The 16,081-nt window shown below is 37.8% G+C and overlaps 1 protein-coding gene across 6 annotated transcripts in view; it reads right to left on the bottom strand.

The window, feature by feature from the left end:
- LOC108514641 (epithelial chloride channel protein-like) overlaps window positions 1-16,081 on the bottom strand; it is a 41,686-nt gene that overhangs the window by 21,143 nt on the left and 4,462 nt on the right. For 2 of the 6 annotated variants that reach the window (XM_017851043.1, XM_017851051.1), the window contains exons 2-4: window positions 1,762-1,940; window positions 494-634; window positions 137-284 (exon numbers count right to left, since the gene is read on the bottom strand). In XM_017851043.1, coding sequence (XP_017706532.1) covers window positions 137-284; window positions 494-634; window positions 1,762-1,920 — 448 coding nt within the window. In that variant the 5' untranslated portion in view covers window positions 1,921-1,940. Of the gene's footprint in view, window positions 1-136; window positions 285-493; window positions 635-1,761; window positions 1,941-8,556; window positions 8,623-11,562; window positions 11,617-13,253; window positions 13,496-15,508; window positions 15,584-16,081 lie in introns of those variants that run through there. The other 4 variants (XM_017851057.1, XM_017851033.1, XM_017851060.1 and 1 more) reach the window with 4 other exon arrangements.

The raw sequence follows: 16,081 nt of genomic DNA on the forward strand, positions 1-16,081 counted from the left end.
CCTAAGTTGCTGGGATGACAAGTGTCAGCCACTGTGCCTGGCTTCTTTAAATTTTTTTAAAAAATACCATTAAAATAGTGTTATTTTTTTTCCACCAGTAGAAATAAGAACAGAAGTACATTTTAGATATCTCTACCTCGAGGCCCATAAGTAGGCAAATTATTAGTCAACAAGAAGTTTGGAGTAAAATGTATATATTGTCCTTTATCGCCACATTGTCCATATTGAAGTGTATAGGGATCATCTCCGTATTTCAGGTTAGGATCAGCAACTAAAACATCTGCCTAAAAAGCAAAAGAACAAACAAAAACAAATTCCAAGAGCAATGGAAACAAGAGATTTTAGAAAATAGGACTTTTTTTCATATACATTAAGAAAAGTTATATTACTAATTACTAAATTAGTGATTAGTAATTATTAAACAGTTACAGATATTAAGTTTTAAAAGCACAGGAGGAAAAAAGCAGTTTAGGAGTTAGATGAAATAGCCTACCTGGTCATATGATTCTTGTTTTGGGATTAAGTACTCAGATTTTGATTTCCAGGTCATTGGAATTAAAATGCTTACATTCCTGAAATAAACTCTTCGTTTGGTGGCATGAAACAGGTAAGCAGATGCTTCAATTACCATTTCCTGACAAAATTTAAAATACCTTGTGGTAATAATTTCACAGTGAAATGAATATAACAGTACATATATAACTAGATGAAGCAAATCTAAGCCTTTTCCCCCGAACATTTTGGGAAAACTAACTGAAAAATAGATTGAAGTTTTCTATAGTTCTTCAGTCTGTAAACTCCTTATTTTCACATGCTCAAAACCACCTTTTAAATTTTTTTACCTGCATTCAGCATATGGGTTGGAGATGGAAATTAGGGTGCTGGGTGAGATGTCAAGGTGATTAAGACTGGGAGCCTATTGGTAAAGTTGTTTATTTGATCAAACAGAGTTGCTTCTGGTTGTTTAGATAAATTGGGAGTTTAAAGTTTGGTGGATTATTGTAACTGATGTCAATTGAAAAAAAAAATTTGCTAGATTTATTTTTAGTTATCTTCTCATATGGAGTGTTTTCATAAAAGGCAAAGTTTTACCAAGTAGAAATGAAAATAGAAATACATAGGTTTCATTGGCTTCAGATCCCAGTTTTGGCACTTATAGTGAGATTTTTACAAATCACTTCATTTATGCATTTCTTGTTTTTGAATTCCTCATGGAGATATTGGGAGGATCAAAGAAGACAGTATATATTAAAGTGATAAGTATAAAGTGTTTTTTATTATACTGAATAATGCAAATAAAGAAGGTACATCCATTAAAAATGTGTCATTTTTTCTTTAAGATACATATGAGTTTTTACTTTTCCAGAGTTTGAACAAGTGTGAACAACTGAAAAACTGTATAGGATAAAACTCTAGGGCTTAAGTGTAGATTAGTTAGCTAAACTTTATAAAAGTAACTTTATGAAGGTAAAATTTGAGAATAATTTTCTACTTGCTGTAATGTCTTTCTGTTAGCTTAACTAGTTGAAAAAAATATTAGTTCAGCCTTTTAATAATTCATTGGGGAACAGCCAATAGTATTAACATATAATAAACACATTTAAACTAAGCAGGTATTAATCTGACAGTTTAGATAAATGCTATATAAATGATAAATGTTGAAGCAATTTTGGAAAGTTATCACTCAATGAATACCTACACACCATGAGTTGAAAATACTTATTGAAATAAAAATATGTGGATAATACATTTTTCTCTTACCTTTATGTTTTGAATGAGTTTTTCATCTTCTGGTACACTGGGATTAATTGCAATGACAATGCCATCATATCCATTGTTATTTAAAGTTACCTGCGAGCTTTTCAATACAGGCAAGAGAAGCAAGGATGGGAAGAGAATCACCTTCAGACTGAACACCATTTTTGCACGTTGCAACAAACCTTTTGGAAACGTACAAAGGGCATTTATGTATCTGCTTAACTCAGGAATTTGCATCAAGACCAAAATATTTGCATAAAGTTAATATAGTAAATTACTAAAATATCTTGGAGTTGCTAAGTAGCGATAGGGATTATGCTGAACACATTTATCATACTTTCTAAGACAGCTGAGGCATTAATATTCATTGGATTGAGTAATTCTTTTAGATTGTGTAGTTGTCATCATAATGGTGGGAGATCGTAATTGTCATCATAATCACCATCAAATAGTATTAGAGATGGTATTTGTTTATAAAGAAGCACAATCTGGAGGGATGAGGAACTGTAATTAAAAGAACCAGGAAACAGTAGATTAAAAGGCCCGGTTTAAAAAAAGAATAAAGGGATTGGAGTAGGAGTGGCAGTGGATTAAGGGTTTATATTCACTCTTTATGGGAGTAATATAAGCACAGTGGTTGGGAATAGCTAAAGGGAATTTTATTTTTATCTTTTGCAATAACTAGTTGTATATTTATTTCAGTTTTCAAATAGCATTGAATGTTTTACATACATGTGTAACTGATACTTAATATGCTTCAATTAAGCTTTCTTTTTTGGATTGAATGCAAATCTTCCTTAGCTTGGCAGAGTTGTACTCAGCATTGTGAGCTGGCTCTGCAGTCAGATACATGTAAACCTGACTCTTGCCTTGGTCACTCAACAATCAAGTTATTCTTTGTAAGAGTTATGTGGCTTTTTTTAAGGCTTATTTCTTTTCTGTGATATCAGACTAATTATGGAATGTTGGAAGAATTAAATGAGATAATCCATGGAAAGTACTCCATAAAAGACTTCTGTCACCTAATAAGCATTCAAGACATAGTATCCATTATTATTAAATATTATATATTATATTATGAATACAAAGCTTGCTGTAAATTTTTGCCAATTAAATTCTATGTTTTCATTGTTATTTTATAAAACTTTTAAATATAGTCTTCCAGTGTTTAACAGGGGCTTGCCTGAGCTTGCCTGAGAAATGGTTAGAGGAAAAACTGTCAGAATGAAACTATAACCTTTCAAAAAATGCTCTTGATTATCTCCATCTATTGACAGTATCCTATCCCTGTTGGTTCAGTTTAGTGTGGCCTCACCTATAAAATCTTCCCAAATCATTCGCACTAAAAGTAATCTTACTTCCTTTGTACTTGTTTGAACCAGTATATTTATATACTACCTGTATCGCATTTGTTATTATTAATATACATAGTATATTTCCCTACTTGATTGTAAACTCTTCTTTGGAAGAAAGAGATTATTTTTTTCTGAGTGTAACCTATCTCAATTTCATTAACTGTTATATGGGGACAGTAATAGCTATCTAGAAGAAATGTTTTGAACGTTAAATGAAATAACCTGTGGGAAAGCACCCATTATAAGTGCTGGTACATAAACCTCAATAAATTTATTTTTTTCTTTTCCTTATTCCTTATAATTCATATGAAAAATATGTGAGTGCTTCTATGTGCCAGGCCCAGTGCTCTGCTCTTTAGAGAGTACTGAAATGAGTAAAACACAGTCACTGCTTCCAAAGAACTTGACGATTTGTTGCATGGATTTGATTAGAATACAAAAAATTAAAATAGAAGATGAAGTAAGAAAAAATTCTGTAAGACAGCTACAAACACAGTGCCAGGAAGCCAAAAGTTGGGTAGCAGTTTTTGTTTTAAAAAAGTTTTTTATTTCCATAGGTTTTTGGGGAACAGGTGGTAGTTGGTTACATGAGTAAGTTCTTGAGTGGTGATTTGTGAGGTTTTGGTGCACTCATTACCCAAGCAGTATATGCTGAACCCAATTTGTAGTCTTTTATCCCTCACCCCTTCCCACCCTTTCCCCTGTGTCCCCAAAGTCCATTGTGTCATTCCTATGCCTTTGCATCCTCATAGCTTAGCTCCCACTTATGAGTGAGAACATACGATGTTTGGATTTCTATTCCTGAGTTACTTCACTTAGAATTAATAGCCTCCAATCCCATCCAGGTTGCTGCAAATGCCATTAATTCATTCCTTTTTTTATGGCTGAGTCGTATTACATCATATATCTATGCCACATTTTCTTTATCTACTCGTTGATGGATGGGTATTTGGGTTGGTTTCGCGTTTTTGCAATTGCGAATTGTGCTGCTGTAAACGTGTGTGCAAGTATCTTTTTCATATAATGACTTTTTTCCTCTGGGTAGATACCCAGTAGTGGGATTGCTGGATCAAATGGTAGTTCTATTGTTAATTTTTAAAGGAATCTCCACACTGTTTTGCACTAGTTTACAAAACTAGTACCAGTGGTGGTACTAGTTTACATTCCCACCAGCAGTGTAGAAGTGTTTCATTTTAATCACATCCATGCCCACATCTATTATTTTTTGATTTTTGATTATGGTCATTCTTGTGGGAGAGTAAGGTAGTATCATATTTCGGTTTTGATTTGCATCTCCCTGATCATTAGTGATGCTGAGCAGTTTTTCATGTTTGTTGGCCATTTATGTATCTTTTGAGAATTGTTTATTCATGTCCTTAGCACAGTTTTTGATGGGATTTTTTTTTTCTTGCTAATTTGTTTGAGTTCATTGTAGATTCTGGATAGTAGTCCTTTGTCGGATGGATAGATTGTGAAGATTTTCTCCCACTCTGTGGGTTGTCTGTTTACTCTGCTGACTGTTCTTTTTGCCGTGCAAAAGTTCTTTAGTTTAATTAAGTCCCAGCTATTTATCTTTGTTTTATTGCATTTGCTTTTGGGTTCCTTGTCATGAAATCCTTGCCTAAGCCAATGTCTAAAAGAGTTTTTCTGATGTCATCTTCTAGAATTTTTATAGTTTCAGGTCTTAGATTTAAGTCCTTGATCCATCTTGAGTTGATGTTTATATAAGGTGAGGGATGAGGATCCAGTTTCATTCTCCTACATCTGGCTTTCCAGTTATCACAGCACCATTTATTGAAAAGGGTATCCTTTCTCCACTTTATGTTTTTGTTTGCTTTGTTGAAGATTAGTTGGTTGTAAGTATTTGGGTTTATTTCTGGGTTCTTTATTCTGTTCCATTGGTCTATGTGCCTATTTTTATACCAGTACCATGCTGTTTGGGTGATTATGGTCTTACAGTAAAGCTTGAAATCAGGTAATGTGATGTCTTCAGATTTGTCCTTTTTGCTTAGTCTTGCTTTGGCTATGTGGGCTCTTTTTTGTTCCGTGTGAATTTCAGAATTGTTTTTTCTAGTTCTGTGAAAAATGATGGTGGTATTTTGATGGAAATTGCATTGAATTTGTAGATTGCTTTTGGCAGTACAGTTATTTTCACAATATTGATTCTACCCATTCATGAGCATGGGATGTGTTTCCATTTGTTTGTGTCATTTATGATTTCTTTCAGCAGTGTTTTGTACTTTTTGTTGTAGAGGTCTTTCACCTCCTTGGTTAGGTATATTTCTAAGTATTTTATTTTTTTGAAGCTATTGTAAAGGAGTTTAGGCCGGGCGCGGTGGCTCAAGCCTGTAATCCCAGCACTTTGGGAGGCCGAGACGGGCGGATCACGAGGTCAGGAGATTGAGACCATCCCGGCTAACACGGTGAAACCCCGTCTCTACTAAAAAAAAAAAAAATACAAAAACTAGCCGGGCGAGGTGGCGGGCGCCTGTAGTCCCAGCTCCTCCGGAGGCTGAGGCAGGAGAATGGCGTAAACCCGGGAGGCGGAGCTTGCAGTGAGCTGAGATCTGGCCACTGCACTCCAGTCCGGGCGACAGAGCGAGACTCAGCCTCAGAAAAAAAAAAAAAAAAAAAAAGGAGTTTAGTTATTGATTTGATTCTCAGCTTGGTCACTGTTGGTGTATGGGACAGCTACTGATTTGTGTACATTAACTTTGTTTCCTGGAAGTTTGCTGAATTCTTTTATCAGTTTTAGGAGCTTTTTGGAGGAGTCTTCAGGGTTTTCTAGGTCTACAATCACATCATCAGCAAACAGCAACTGTTTGACTTCCTCTTTACTGATTTGGATGCCCTTTATTTCTTTCTCCTGTCTGATTGCTCTGGCTATGATATGAATAGAAGTGGTGAGAGTGGGCATCCTTGTCTTGTTCCAGTTCTCATAGGGAGTGAATTCAACTTTTCCCCATTCAGTACTATGTTGGCTGTGGGTTTGTCATAGATGGCTTTTATTACATTGAGATATGCCCCTTGTATGCTGATTTTGCTGAAAGTTTAATCATAAAGGGATGCTGGATTTTGTCAAATGATTTTTCTGTGTCTATTGAGTAATCATGTGATTTTTGTTTTCAGTTCTGTTTATGTGGTGTATCACATTTATTGACTTGTGTATATTAAACCATCCCTGTATCCCTGGTATGAAACCCACTTGATCATGGTGGATTATCTTTTCGATATGCTGTTGGATTCAGTTAGCTAGTATTTTGTTAAGGATTTTTGCATCTATGTTCATCAGAGATATTGATCTGTAGTTTCCTTTTTTGGTTATGTTCTTTCTTGGTTTTGGTATTAGGAAGATACTGGCTTCATAGAATGCTGATGTCTTCAGCTACCAGGGTGAGTAGGGAAGGACCATCAGGTGGGGGCAGAGCTAGGTGTGTCTGAGCTCAGACTCTCCTTGGGTGGCTCTTGCTGCGGCTGCTGTGGGGGATGGAGTTGTGGTTCCCAGGTCAATGGAATGATGTTCCCAGGAGGATTAGGGCTGCCTCTGCTGTGTCATTCAGGTTGTCAGAGAAGTAGGGGAAATCCAGCATCACAGGCTTCACCCAGCTCCCAAGCAACCCAGAAGGCTCGTCTCACTTCCATCGTGCCCCCAGGCCCCCAAAAGACACCAAGTCTGTTTCCAGGCAGTGGAAGAGCAGAGCTGAGAACTTGCCCCAGGTTACTAGCCTCCCATGTGTGAAAGTAAGCAGAACTTTCGTGCCTTCCCACCTGAGGAGTCTGCACACTGGATTCATGCCCTCCCCAGAGTTCTGGCCAGGAGACTCTGTGTTTGGTTGGAATTGTTACGAAGTTCAGCTAGGATTTCTTTCTCCTTGTGGTCTTTTCCCAGTACCTCTGACAGCCCTCTCCAAGGACCTCTGTGGACAAGGCAGAAACGGCTCTCCAGGGAACCTAGAGAGGGTCTTCTCCTGCTGCTTCCTCTACCTCTGTATTTAGCTTGACTCTCTAAATTAACTCAGTTCCAGGTAAGGCCAGAATCTTCTCCCATGATCCAGACCTTCAGGTTCCCCAGTGAGGGTGTGTGTTTGCAGATGGACAATCCTCCCTTCCCACTTCCACAGCTGGGGCACTCACTGTATTTGGGGTGTCTCCTGGCTCCTGCAGGAGCAATCTGCCTCCTTCAGAGGGTCTGTGGGTTCTCTCAGCTTTTCTGGTTTATTCCTGCAGTAGTTTTGGAGCAGAAGTTCACAATGCAAGTCTCTGTTTGTGGGGGAGGTGCAGTCTAGTCCTGCCTCCTGTCCACCATGATCCCTTAGTTTTTCCTCTTGTAGCTTACTAAGCTTTTTAAAGATAATTATTTTGAATTCTTTTTAGGCAATTCATATATCTCTATTTCTTTGGGGTCAGCCACTGGAGCTTTATTATTATTATTTTGGTGGTATATTTCCTTGATTTTTTATGTTCTTTGAAGCCTTGCCTTGTTGCCTTCTCATTTGAAGAAGGAGTAAACTTCTCAAGTCTTTGATTACTGGCGTTGGGAGAGAACAATCTGCACCATTCAGCCTGGCTAGAGATCTGGAGGTGTCCCGCACCATTTCAATTGATGTATCCCCCTACTGTTCTTGTTCCCTCTTGGGGGGTAGTGTCAGGATTGTATGCTTTCCCTTGATCCCATAAAACCAGGCCAGGAAGTGAGAACTTTCCATTTACTTCTCCTAGTGTAACGCCAAAGGTCCTTGCCTTTAGTCAGGCCAAAGAATTGGTGTGGCAGCTGCCCGCAGCGAGTGATAGAGACACGGACTGATAGAAAAACTGTAGGCTTGATTGGGCAACGTGAAAGTACAAAGCTTCCACAGTGTGGAAGGGGTCCCGAACGGGTAGCCAGAGTTAGATTATGCAGTTGCCTTTTAAACTCTTTAAGGTGGAGGGAAGATGTTACCAGAGTGAGAAACAAAGGCAGTAAGTTATTGTGTGACATGTCTTAGAACATTTCCTTTTGAGGAAAACCGGAATTGCAGCTTAGGTTTTATCTACTTTATGACCTTGCAGCGGCATGGCAAAGGAGACAGGATTTTATAGGATTTTATAAAGTATGTTTACAAGGAATTGGAATTGGGAGCATAGGTAAAGTCTGCTGGTCACAGAAAAATGGGCAGTTAACATTGTTTTTAGTTTCGGGGAAGGGGAAGAGAGGACACAGGGAAGCTTACAGCAAAATTTTCACTGTTTATAGCTTTCTTGGGGAAGAAAACACATGCACAAATCTGGGTGTTAGGAATATTTTAAGCAGGTATCTTCAATATTATTCATCCAGGACCAAAGTAAGTCTGAATGCAGGAAACGAGTGAGTTTCACAGCTTTCTGAGCCCCTACTTGACCCAGGAAGCCCAGCTGGCACCTCCTCTCACTAGGGCTGTGATCTGGAGTGATCAAAGTTGTGTACCTTCTCCCAGTTTAGCAGAGTTGAGCCATCTGTTGATATCTGTGCACTGTCTTTGCAGGCTCATGTTTGCCATCTTCAGGGGAGCACATGTACTGTCTACAGGGGAACCTGGGGTGCCATCTGTGGAAGAGTGCAAGGTGCTGGTGATGGTGGTGGTGGTGGGAGTGTGTGCATGGAGTGCTGTGACATGTCAGTCAATTTGGGGGTTCAAATGTGATCCCCCCCACAGGGTTCATGGGTGGTGTCTACAGGCAAGCCAGTAACATTTGTGGCCAATTATTGAGATCTGTGTGCCTGCTGCTTTGAGCTTCTGCTCCTTTTCACTGTTTCTTGCTGCCAGATAATTCAGTTGTGCTAATCCCCTCAGTGCTCTGGATGGGACAAGACAGAACTGGGTTTCTTGGATTCAACCTTCAATGGTGGGAGAGCTGGGTGCTCACTTTGCCCTCATTTCCACCTGTGGGAGAAATCATCAACCAAGGGGTTCTTCCTTGGCACTGAGCTGTGCCATCTTGTGTAGGGGGTGATGTGCATAAAATATAACTGTTCTTACCTACTTTAATACAAATATTATTGAATTATTTTTGCTCCACCATGATTCTAGAACATCTCAGCTAGGCTCCTGAGCTCCTGAAAGGTATTCTTATTCATGGGTGGTTGTAAAATTGGTGCTTCTCTGGGGAGTTGAGGGTTGGCACCTTCTATCCCACTATCTTGCTGATGTCACTCTCTAGATAGAATTTTATTTGTCTTTTTACCCTTAGCACAAAGCACAGGATTTGGTACATAAACATTTAATATACATATGTTGATGGCCTTTATAATTATTATGAATGCTCAAAACATTCTAAAGGAGTTAAGTTTATGAACAAGTATTTATCTAGTGCCTGTGAGTCACTATTCCAGGCATTGAAAATAAAGTAATTTGCAAGTTGGATAGTTTCCTGACCTCAAGGTGCTTATATTCTAGTGGGAATAATAAACATAGAAAGCCTCAATCAAGAGGTGACATTTAGCTTGAGGCTTGAATGATGAGAAGGAGTTATCAGTGTGAATATCTAGGGAAAGGATATTCTAGGCAGAAAAGCAGCAAGTATAAGGTCCCTGAGAGAAAAATGAGCTTTCATATTTGAGTGAAATAGTGATGGCCAGTGTGGCTGAAATGCAATGCAGGAGGGAGGTGAAGACAGAAAGATAAGCAGAGGCTAGATCACATAGAGCTTTGAAAGTCATGGAAAGGAGCTGAACTTTAAGTATAACAGGAAGACATTAAAAGGGGCTTAAGAGAGACAGTGCTATAACCTGATTTGTGCTTCAGGATAATAACCTTGTGAAGAAAAGGTGGTAGAGGCCAAGAACTGGGTCAGGAAAATCAGTCAGGAAGTTCTTTTAATAGTGCATATGAGAAGTCATGGTGACTTGGGCTGCAGTTATACAATGGAAAAGGTGAAGAATTGATTTTGAATTTGTTTTGGAGGTAGTGCTATTAGGACTTGATTTGGTGTGATGTGTGAGAAGAAGAGATGACTCAAGGATAACTCTTACATTTTTTACTTTAGCCTTGAATGTATGATACTATTGTTCACTGAGATGAGACAGGCTAGGAGGAGAAGGGCTGGAGTAGTCAATTTTTTGAGAAATTAAATAAAAACGTATTATTGGCATTGCCAAGATATAGATCATTAACAAACTTGACAAGAAGAAATCTTATAGGAACCGGTCTAGAAAAGAATGGACAGTGATAAAGCAGGATGGTGAATATAGACAAATCCTTTCAAGGGATTTTGCTGCAAAGAGAAACAGAAATGGGCAGTAGCTGAGAGAGGTAGTTTAAGATAGGAACTATTATAGCAACTATAATGATGGGAATGATCCACTGGAGAAACAACATTTGATGATGTAGGGCTAAAGAGAGGACATTATGGGAAAGAATTTGGAACATTTGAAATAGGTGAGAAGGCAGAGCATGTCGATACATATGGAGAAGGTTGAGAAATTCATGGTGGGAAATGTACTTATTTTGTCATCAGGAGGCAGATATCAATAAGTTTTCTACTGTCACGTGATACCTTATTCTGCTTATTTTTCAATCTGTTTCCCATGATACCTGCTTTTCCAATTTTCTGTCTGATGTATGCCAGAAGGTAAGTTCAAAAGATTCCCAGTGGTAATTTCTTTGTTGGGCTTTATGTATAGTATGTTTAAGGTGATGTTTCCTAATCATAAGTCTATTAATTCTAAATAGAAAAAGAGCTAGATACCATATATATAAATGTGATTACACTAATGATAACAACTCAAATTTAAATTGCATTTTTTCCAGACTTGACCTCCAGTTTTTCTTCAAGTCTAAGTAGTTTTCCCTGAAAGAGTCTAGGTATGTCTTGCAGGTGCATATCTGAAATAATATAAGCTAAATCCTTCCTCTCCTTGATCTTCTTTGTCCTCAGAGTCACCGGAGGTGAGTTTTATCATAACCACTGTGACTAGCACATACTTCTACATGCTGATGTCCTTGCCAAGGGGTTGTCTACAGAAGCTGTCAAATCTTGAGGTACCTGGAGAGGATATAGCGTAAGGCCACACTTTGAACTCTCCTATTCCCTCACCCTATTTATAAAAAGTGGGCTGTGCCTTGAGAGATTTTTTTTTTTTAGAGATTCAATTTATCTGTTGAAATTCTTCATTTTTTCATCAATTTCTTTAACATATTTATAATTTTTTCTTAATTATGGTTCACATTTTCCCAGTTCTTCACGTCTCCCATTTAAAAAATTACATGCACTGATATTGACATTTTAAAATTTATATGCTTAAACCTAATTGTTTTTAAAATAATTATAAAGATTCAAATAAGTATCTTTCTTCCCAGGAAAAATGTGCCCTTTCTTTGTGAGGAGTCAAGCTGAGTCAGTGCTGAGTTGCAGCTTTAGGTAGTTTCAGTTCACCTCTAGTTTCAAATATCTAGAGAGTGTTAACCTGTTCTGTGTGTATTACAGGGCTCACCCTCTAAAAGGATTTTGAGACCTAAACACTTTAAGACTTTTTGCTTTCCAGTCCAGCCACCAGCCTGTTGTGCTGCTGCTTACTCAACAAAAGTCTCATGGAGAGAACTGATAGGTAGGCAGGATTACCTCTGCAGTTGGGGCTCCTGTAGATTCCAATCCGTTACATCAGTGTGCATGGTTGTTAAAAGTTCTGCTGGCTTTGCCTTACTTCAGCAGAGTTCCTCTGCTTAAAACACACCCTCTCTTTATGCCCATGCCTCCTATAGGAACAGTTTTCCCTTTTTGGAATTTACTTTCCTTAGATTTATATATATCTACAGTTTATTCTCTCCCTTCTCTGGACACCAACTCACTCATTTTAACATTTAAATAAATTATATATAGTTTATATGCAAACTATTTATAAACTATATATAACTATTTATATGCAGTTTACATATAAACTATATATATAAATAGCTAATTTAAATGTTAAAATAAGTGAGTTGGTGTGCGGAGAAGGGAGAGAAGTGAACTTGGACTCAGGAAAGGGTTAAGAATATATGACTGAAATTAAGGCAAAATTGGTTAATGGGTACAAAAATACTGTTTAAATAGAAGAAATGAATTATTTTATTTAATAGTACTATCGAGAAATTATACTTAACATTAATTTACTACATAATTCAAAAAGCTAGGAGAGAAGAATTGTAGTGTTCTCAACACAAAAGATAAATGTTTGAGGTAATGGACATCCCTATTACTCTGATTTGATCATTACACATTGTATACATGTATCAAAATATCACATATACCTCAAAAATATATACAACTATGATATATCAATAAAAAATTCAAAACATCCTAAAACATCAAGAAGGCCTAAATATTGGATACCTAATTTTGTGCTATGGAAAACAGCACAAAACATTAGAATAAATGAAACATTAAATAAATGAATTTGCAGAGTAAAGAATTTGTTTAGATACCATTGTAAGTCCCTGTAAGATTCTCGTAGAGTTAACCTCACTCAATGGCAGTTTTCCATTTTCACATATTTAATAGTCTGAAAACTTTCCAGTCTTATACAGTTTTGTGTTCATATCTAATTATTCATATCAGATACACAGTAATTACTGGAATCATTAAAAAAAACTGGTCCTAGAACCCAGAAGTTTACTGTTAATTATTGTTTTCTGATAAGATTTATGTAACTTTAATCATAAAGTTCATGATATGGTTTGGTTCTGTGTCCCCACCCAAATCTCATCTTGAATTGTAATCCAAACTGTAATCCCCATGTGTTGAGCGGGGGACCTAATGGGAGGTGACTGGATCATGGGGGCAGTTTCCCCTGTGCTGTGCTAGTGATAGTGAGTTCTCATAAGATCTGATGGTTTTAAAAGTGGCACTTCCTCCTTCGCTCTCTCTTTCCTGCCACCTTGTGAAGAAGGTGACTGCTTCCCCTTTCTCAGTGATTGCAAGTTTTCTGAGACCTCCCCACCCATGCAGAACTGTGAGTCAATTAACCCTCTTTTGTTCATAAATTACCCAGTCTCAGGTAGTAACTTTATAGCAGTTTGAAAATGGACTAATACAGTTCATGAACTTTGATTTAGAACTGGAGTGACTTGTTAAACTCCTATAAAGATATAATGCTTGGACTGTTAAGTATAAAGGCCTGTATAAAAGTAAATTTATCATATTTACCTATACTCCACAGCCTGTCATTCACCATATTTTGAATTTGAAGATATGTAGAGAGGAGAACAAATTTTGTTTGTTAACATGATTTATAACTTTTAAATATTTAAATGTATGTTCCTTGTGCCACATTGTTCCATTGGTACACAAATGTCAGGACTGTGCCTCTTAGCCTTATTTTTCACTATGTTCATGCCACTTTACGCTGCTATACTTTCTGGTTTCTCCCTGTTCCCAGCATGCCCAGCTCTTTTTTTTTTTTTTTAAGATGGTTGTGCCTTTGTCCTTGTCATTCCCTCTTTCTGTAATGCCCTTTCTCTTTTGCTGCCTGGTAGAATCTCTCACATTCTTCAAAATTCAACTAAAATGCTGCTTCTTGGGAAGCCCACCTGACCAATTAGTCTTTCCCTCCTCTGTGATTCTACAGACATTTTTAGTTGTATGTATTATATCACCTACAATAGTGAGCTTTGGAAAACAAGTTCTTACTGTGTTATTCCCAGTTACCTTATGATAAAGTCTAAAATCCTTAGCGAGACTTGCAAGGACCCCACCTTATCACAGCCCACACACTTAATCCTTTAATCTCATCTCTTACTCTGGTCAGATTATTCTTTCTATTTCTCAACTGCTTGAGGCTCTCTTCTCAAACTTTTTACACATGCTGTTCCTTTTGGCTTGGGCATTGTTTTCTACACTCTTAGTGACTCTCTACTCATTCCTTCTTTAAATTTTAGCTAAAATTTACTTCCTCTGAGAAACTTTCTATGACTCCTTGATTATGTTAGTTCTCCCTGATATAAAAGTGCCCATAGCATCCTATATGTTGCACTTGAATGGTATATTCTATCCTTTTTTTATCCACCTATCAATGCTATCTATTAATGCTATCTTTTCCATTGAATTTCATGAGTATGTCTGTCTTGTTCACAGTTATATCTCCATTACTTAAGCGTGTATCAGTTACCTCAAAGGCATTGGCTAAGTATTTCCTGATAGAATGAATGGAAGGATGAATTCAAAGCTTCATGAGAGAAGTCTTCCCACTCATCTCATTCTCCAAGTGCTTATATAATGCCAGGTATGGAGTGTGTACTGAATGCTATCATTAAATTTCATTTTTATAAGTATGTTTCCTTTATTTATGACTTAGTTGCAGTTTAATACTCAGAATTTTCAAGTAAAGTTGGGTCAATTTTACTCTTTAAAGTACTTGTATGTTTTCTGTATTTAACTGTAATACTTCATGAAATACTTAGGATTATTTATGGACCTTCCGATCATTATTGTCATACAACTTTGTTGTATCCTGCTAAGTTTACAGACCTCTCCCCATCGAGGGCTCTAGCTAGATACATTCTCTCCCTAAGGTGTTTTCATCCAATCTGTAGTTATAAATACCATTTATAGGCCGATAACTCTCAGACTTGATGTGTACCTGAAATTCCAGATTGACGTAACCTATTATCTACTGAACATCTTTACTTGGATGGCTAATGGATATCTCAAACATGGCATATATTAAGTATAGCATTAAAATTTATCTCCTTATTAACAATAATAAATACTTATTCTCTTAGGAAGAGATGGAATGATATTTGGTTATAGTAAAAAAGTAACAACAGAACAGATTTTACTAATCTCATAGATCAATGTCAGCTTCTTACCAGAGCACACACCTGTAAAAGCTGGCCAAGAAGACCAGGTGCGGTGGCTCATGCCTGTAATCCCAGCACTTTGGGAGGCCGAGACAGGTGGATCACAAGGTCAAGAGTTCGAGACCAGCCTGGCCAACATGGTGAAACCCTGTCTCTACTAAAGATACAAAAACACAATTAGCCAGGCATGGTGGCCCGTGCCTGTAATCCCAGCTATTCAGGAGGCTGAGGCAGGAGAATTACTTGCACTCAGGAGGTGGAGGTTGCAGTGAGCTGAGATCACACCAGTGCACTCCAGCCTGAGCGACAGGGTGAGACTCTGTCTCAAAAAAAAAAAAAAAAAAAAGGTTGGCCAAGGAGCAACAGCCTCACTCCAATGACTACACTTCTATGGCCATCAATCCTATGATTAATCAATCTTTAAACACTCCCTCTTAAGTGTTTTTCATTGTTTTGAATACTTTATGTTTCCTCAAATCAAATATATCAGTAGTTTGTTTTCTTCAGAGTCTGCCTAGAAACACAGCTCTTCTTTATCTAGCACACACAAAAAGTCACATTTTGCTTTCAGATACATAATGGAAGCCTCTTCCTTTAACCTACAAACACAATCCTTCTCCAATTTTCCTCATCTCAGTATGGCATCACCATCTTTGAGTCTTCTCTCTTTTTTTTTTTTTTTTGAGACGGAGTCTCGCTCTGTCGCCCAGGCTGGAGTGCAGTGGCCGGATCTCAGCTCACTGCAAGCTCCACCTCCCGGGTTTACGCCATTCTCCTGCCTCAGCCTCCCGAGTAGCTGGGACTACAGGCGCCCGCCACCACGCCCGGCTAGTTTTGTATTTTTTAGTAGAGACGGGGTTTCACTGTGTTAGCCAGGATGGTCTCGATCTCCTGACCTCGTGATCCGCCCGTCTCGGCCTCCCAAAGTGCTGGGATTACAGGCTTGAGCCACCGCGCCCGGCCCCAAAGTAGTTTTACTATTTTACACTCCTATCAGCAATGTATGAAAGTTCCAATTGATCCATATCTTTGCCTAATTTTCGTATTGCCAGTCTTTTAAATGTTATACAATGTAATGGCTACACAGCACTTTTACATTGTGGTTTTAATTTATATTTATCTGATGACAAATTATTTTGAAAATCTTTTCATTTGACTGTTAGCTATTTGCATATC

This window comes from Rhinopithecus bieti, unplaced genomic scaffold (genome assembly GCF_001698545.2).
Source record: "Rhinopithecus bieti isolate Rb0 unplaced genomic scaffold, ASM169854v2 scaffold_1467, whole genome shotgun sequence".
Classification (NCBI taxonomy): domain Eukaryota; kingdom Metazoa; phylum Chordata; class Mammalia; order Primates; family Cercopithecidae; genus Rhinopithecus; species Rhinopithecus bieti.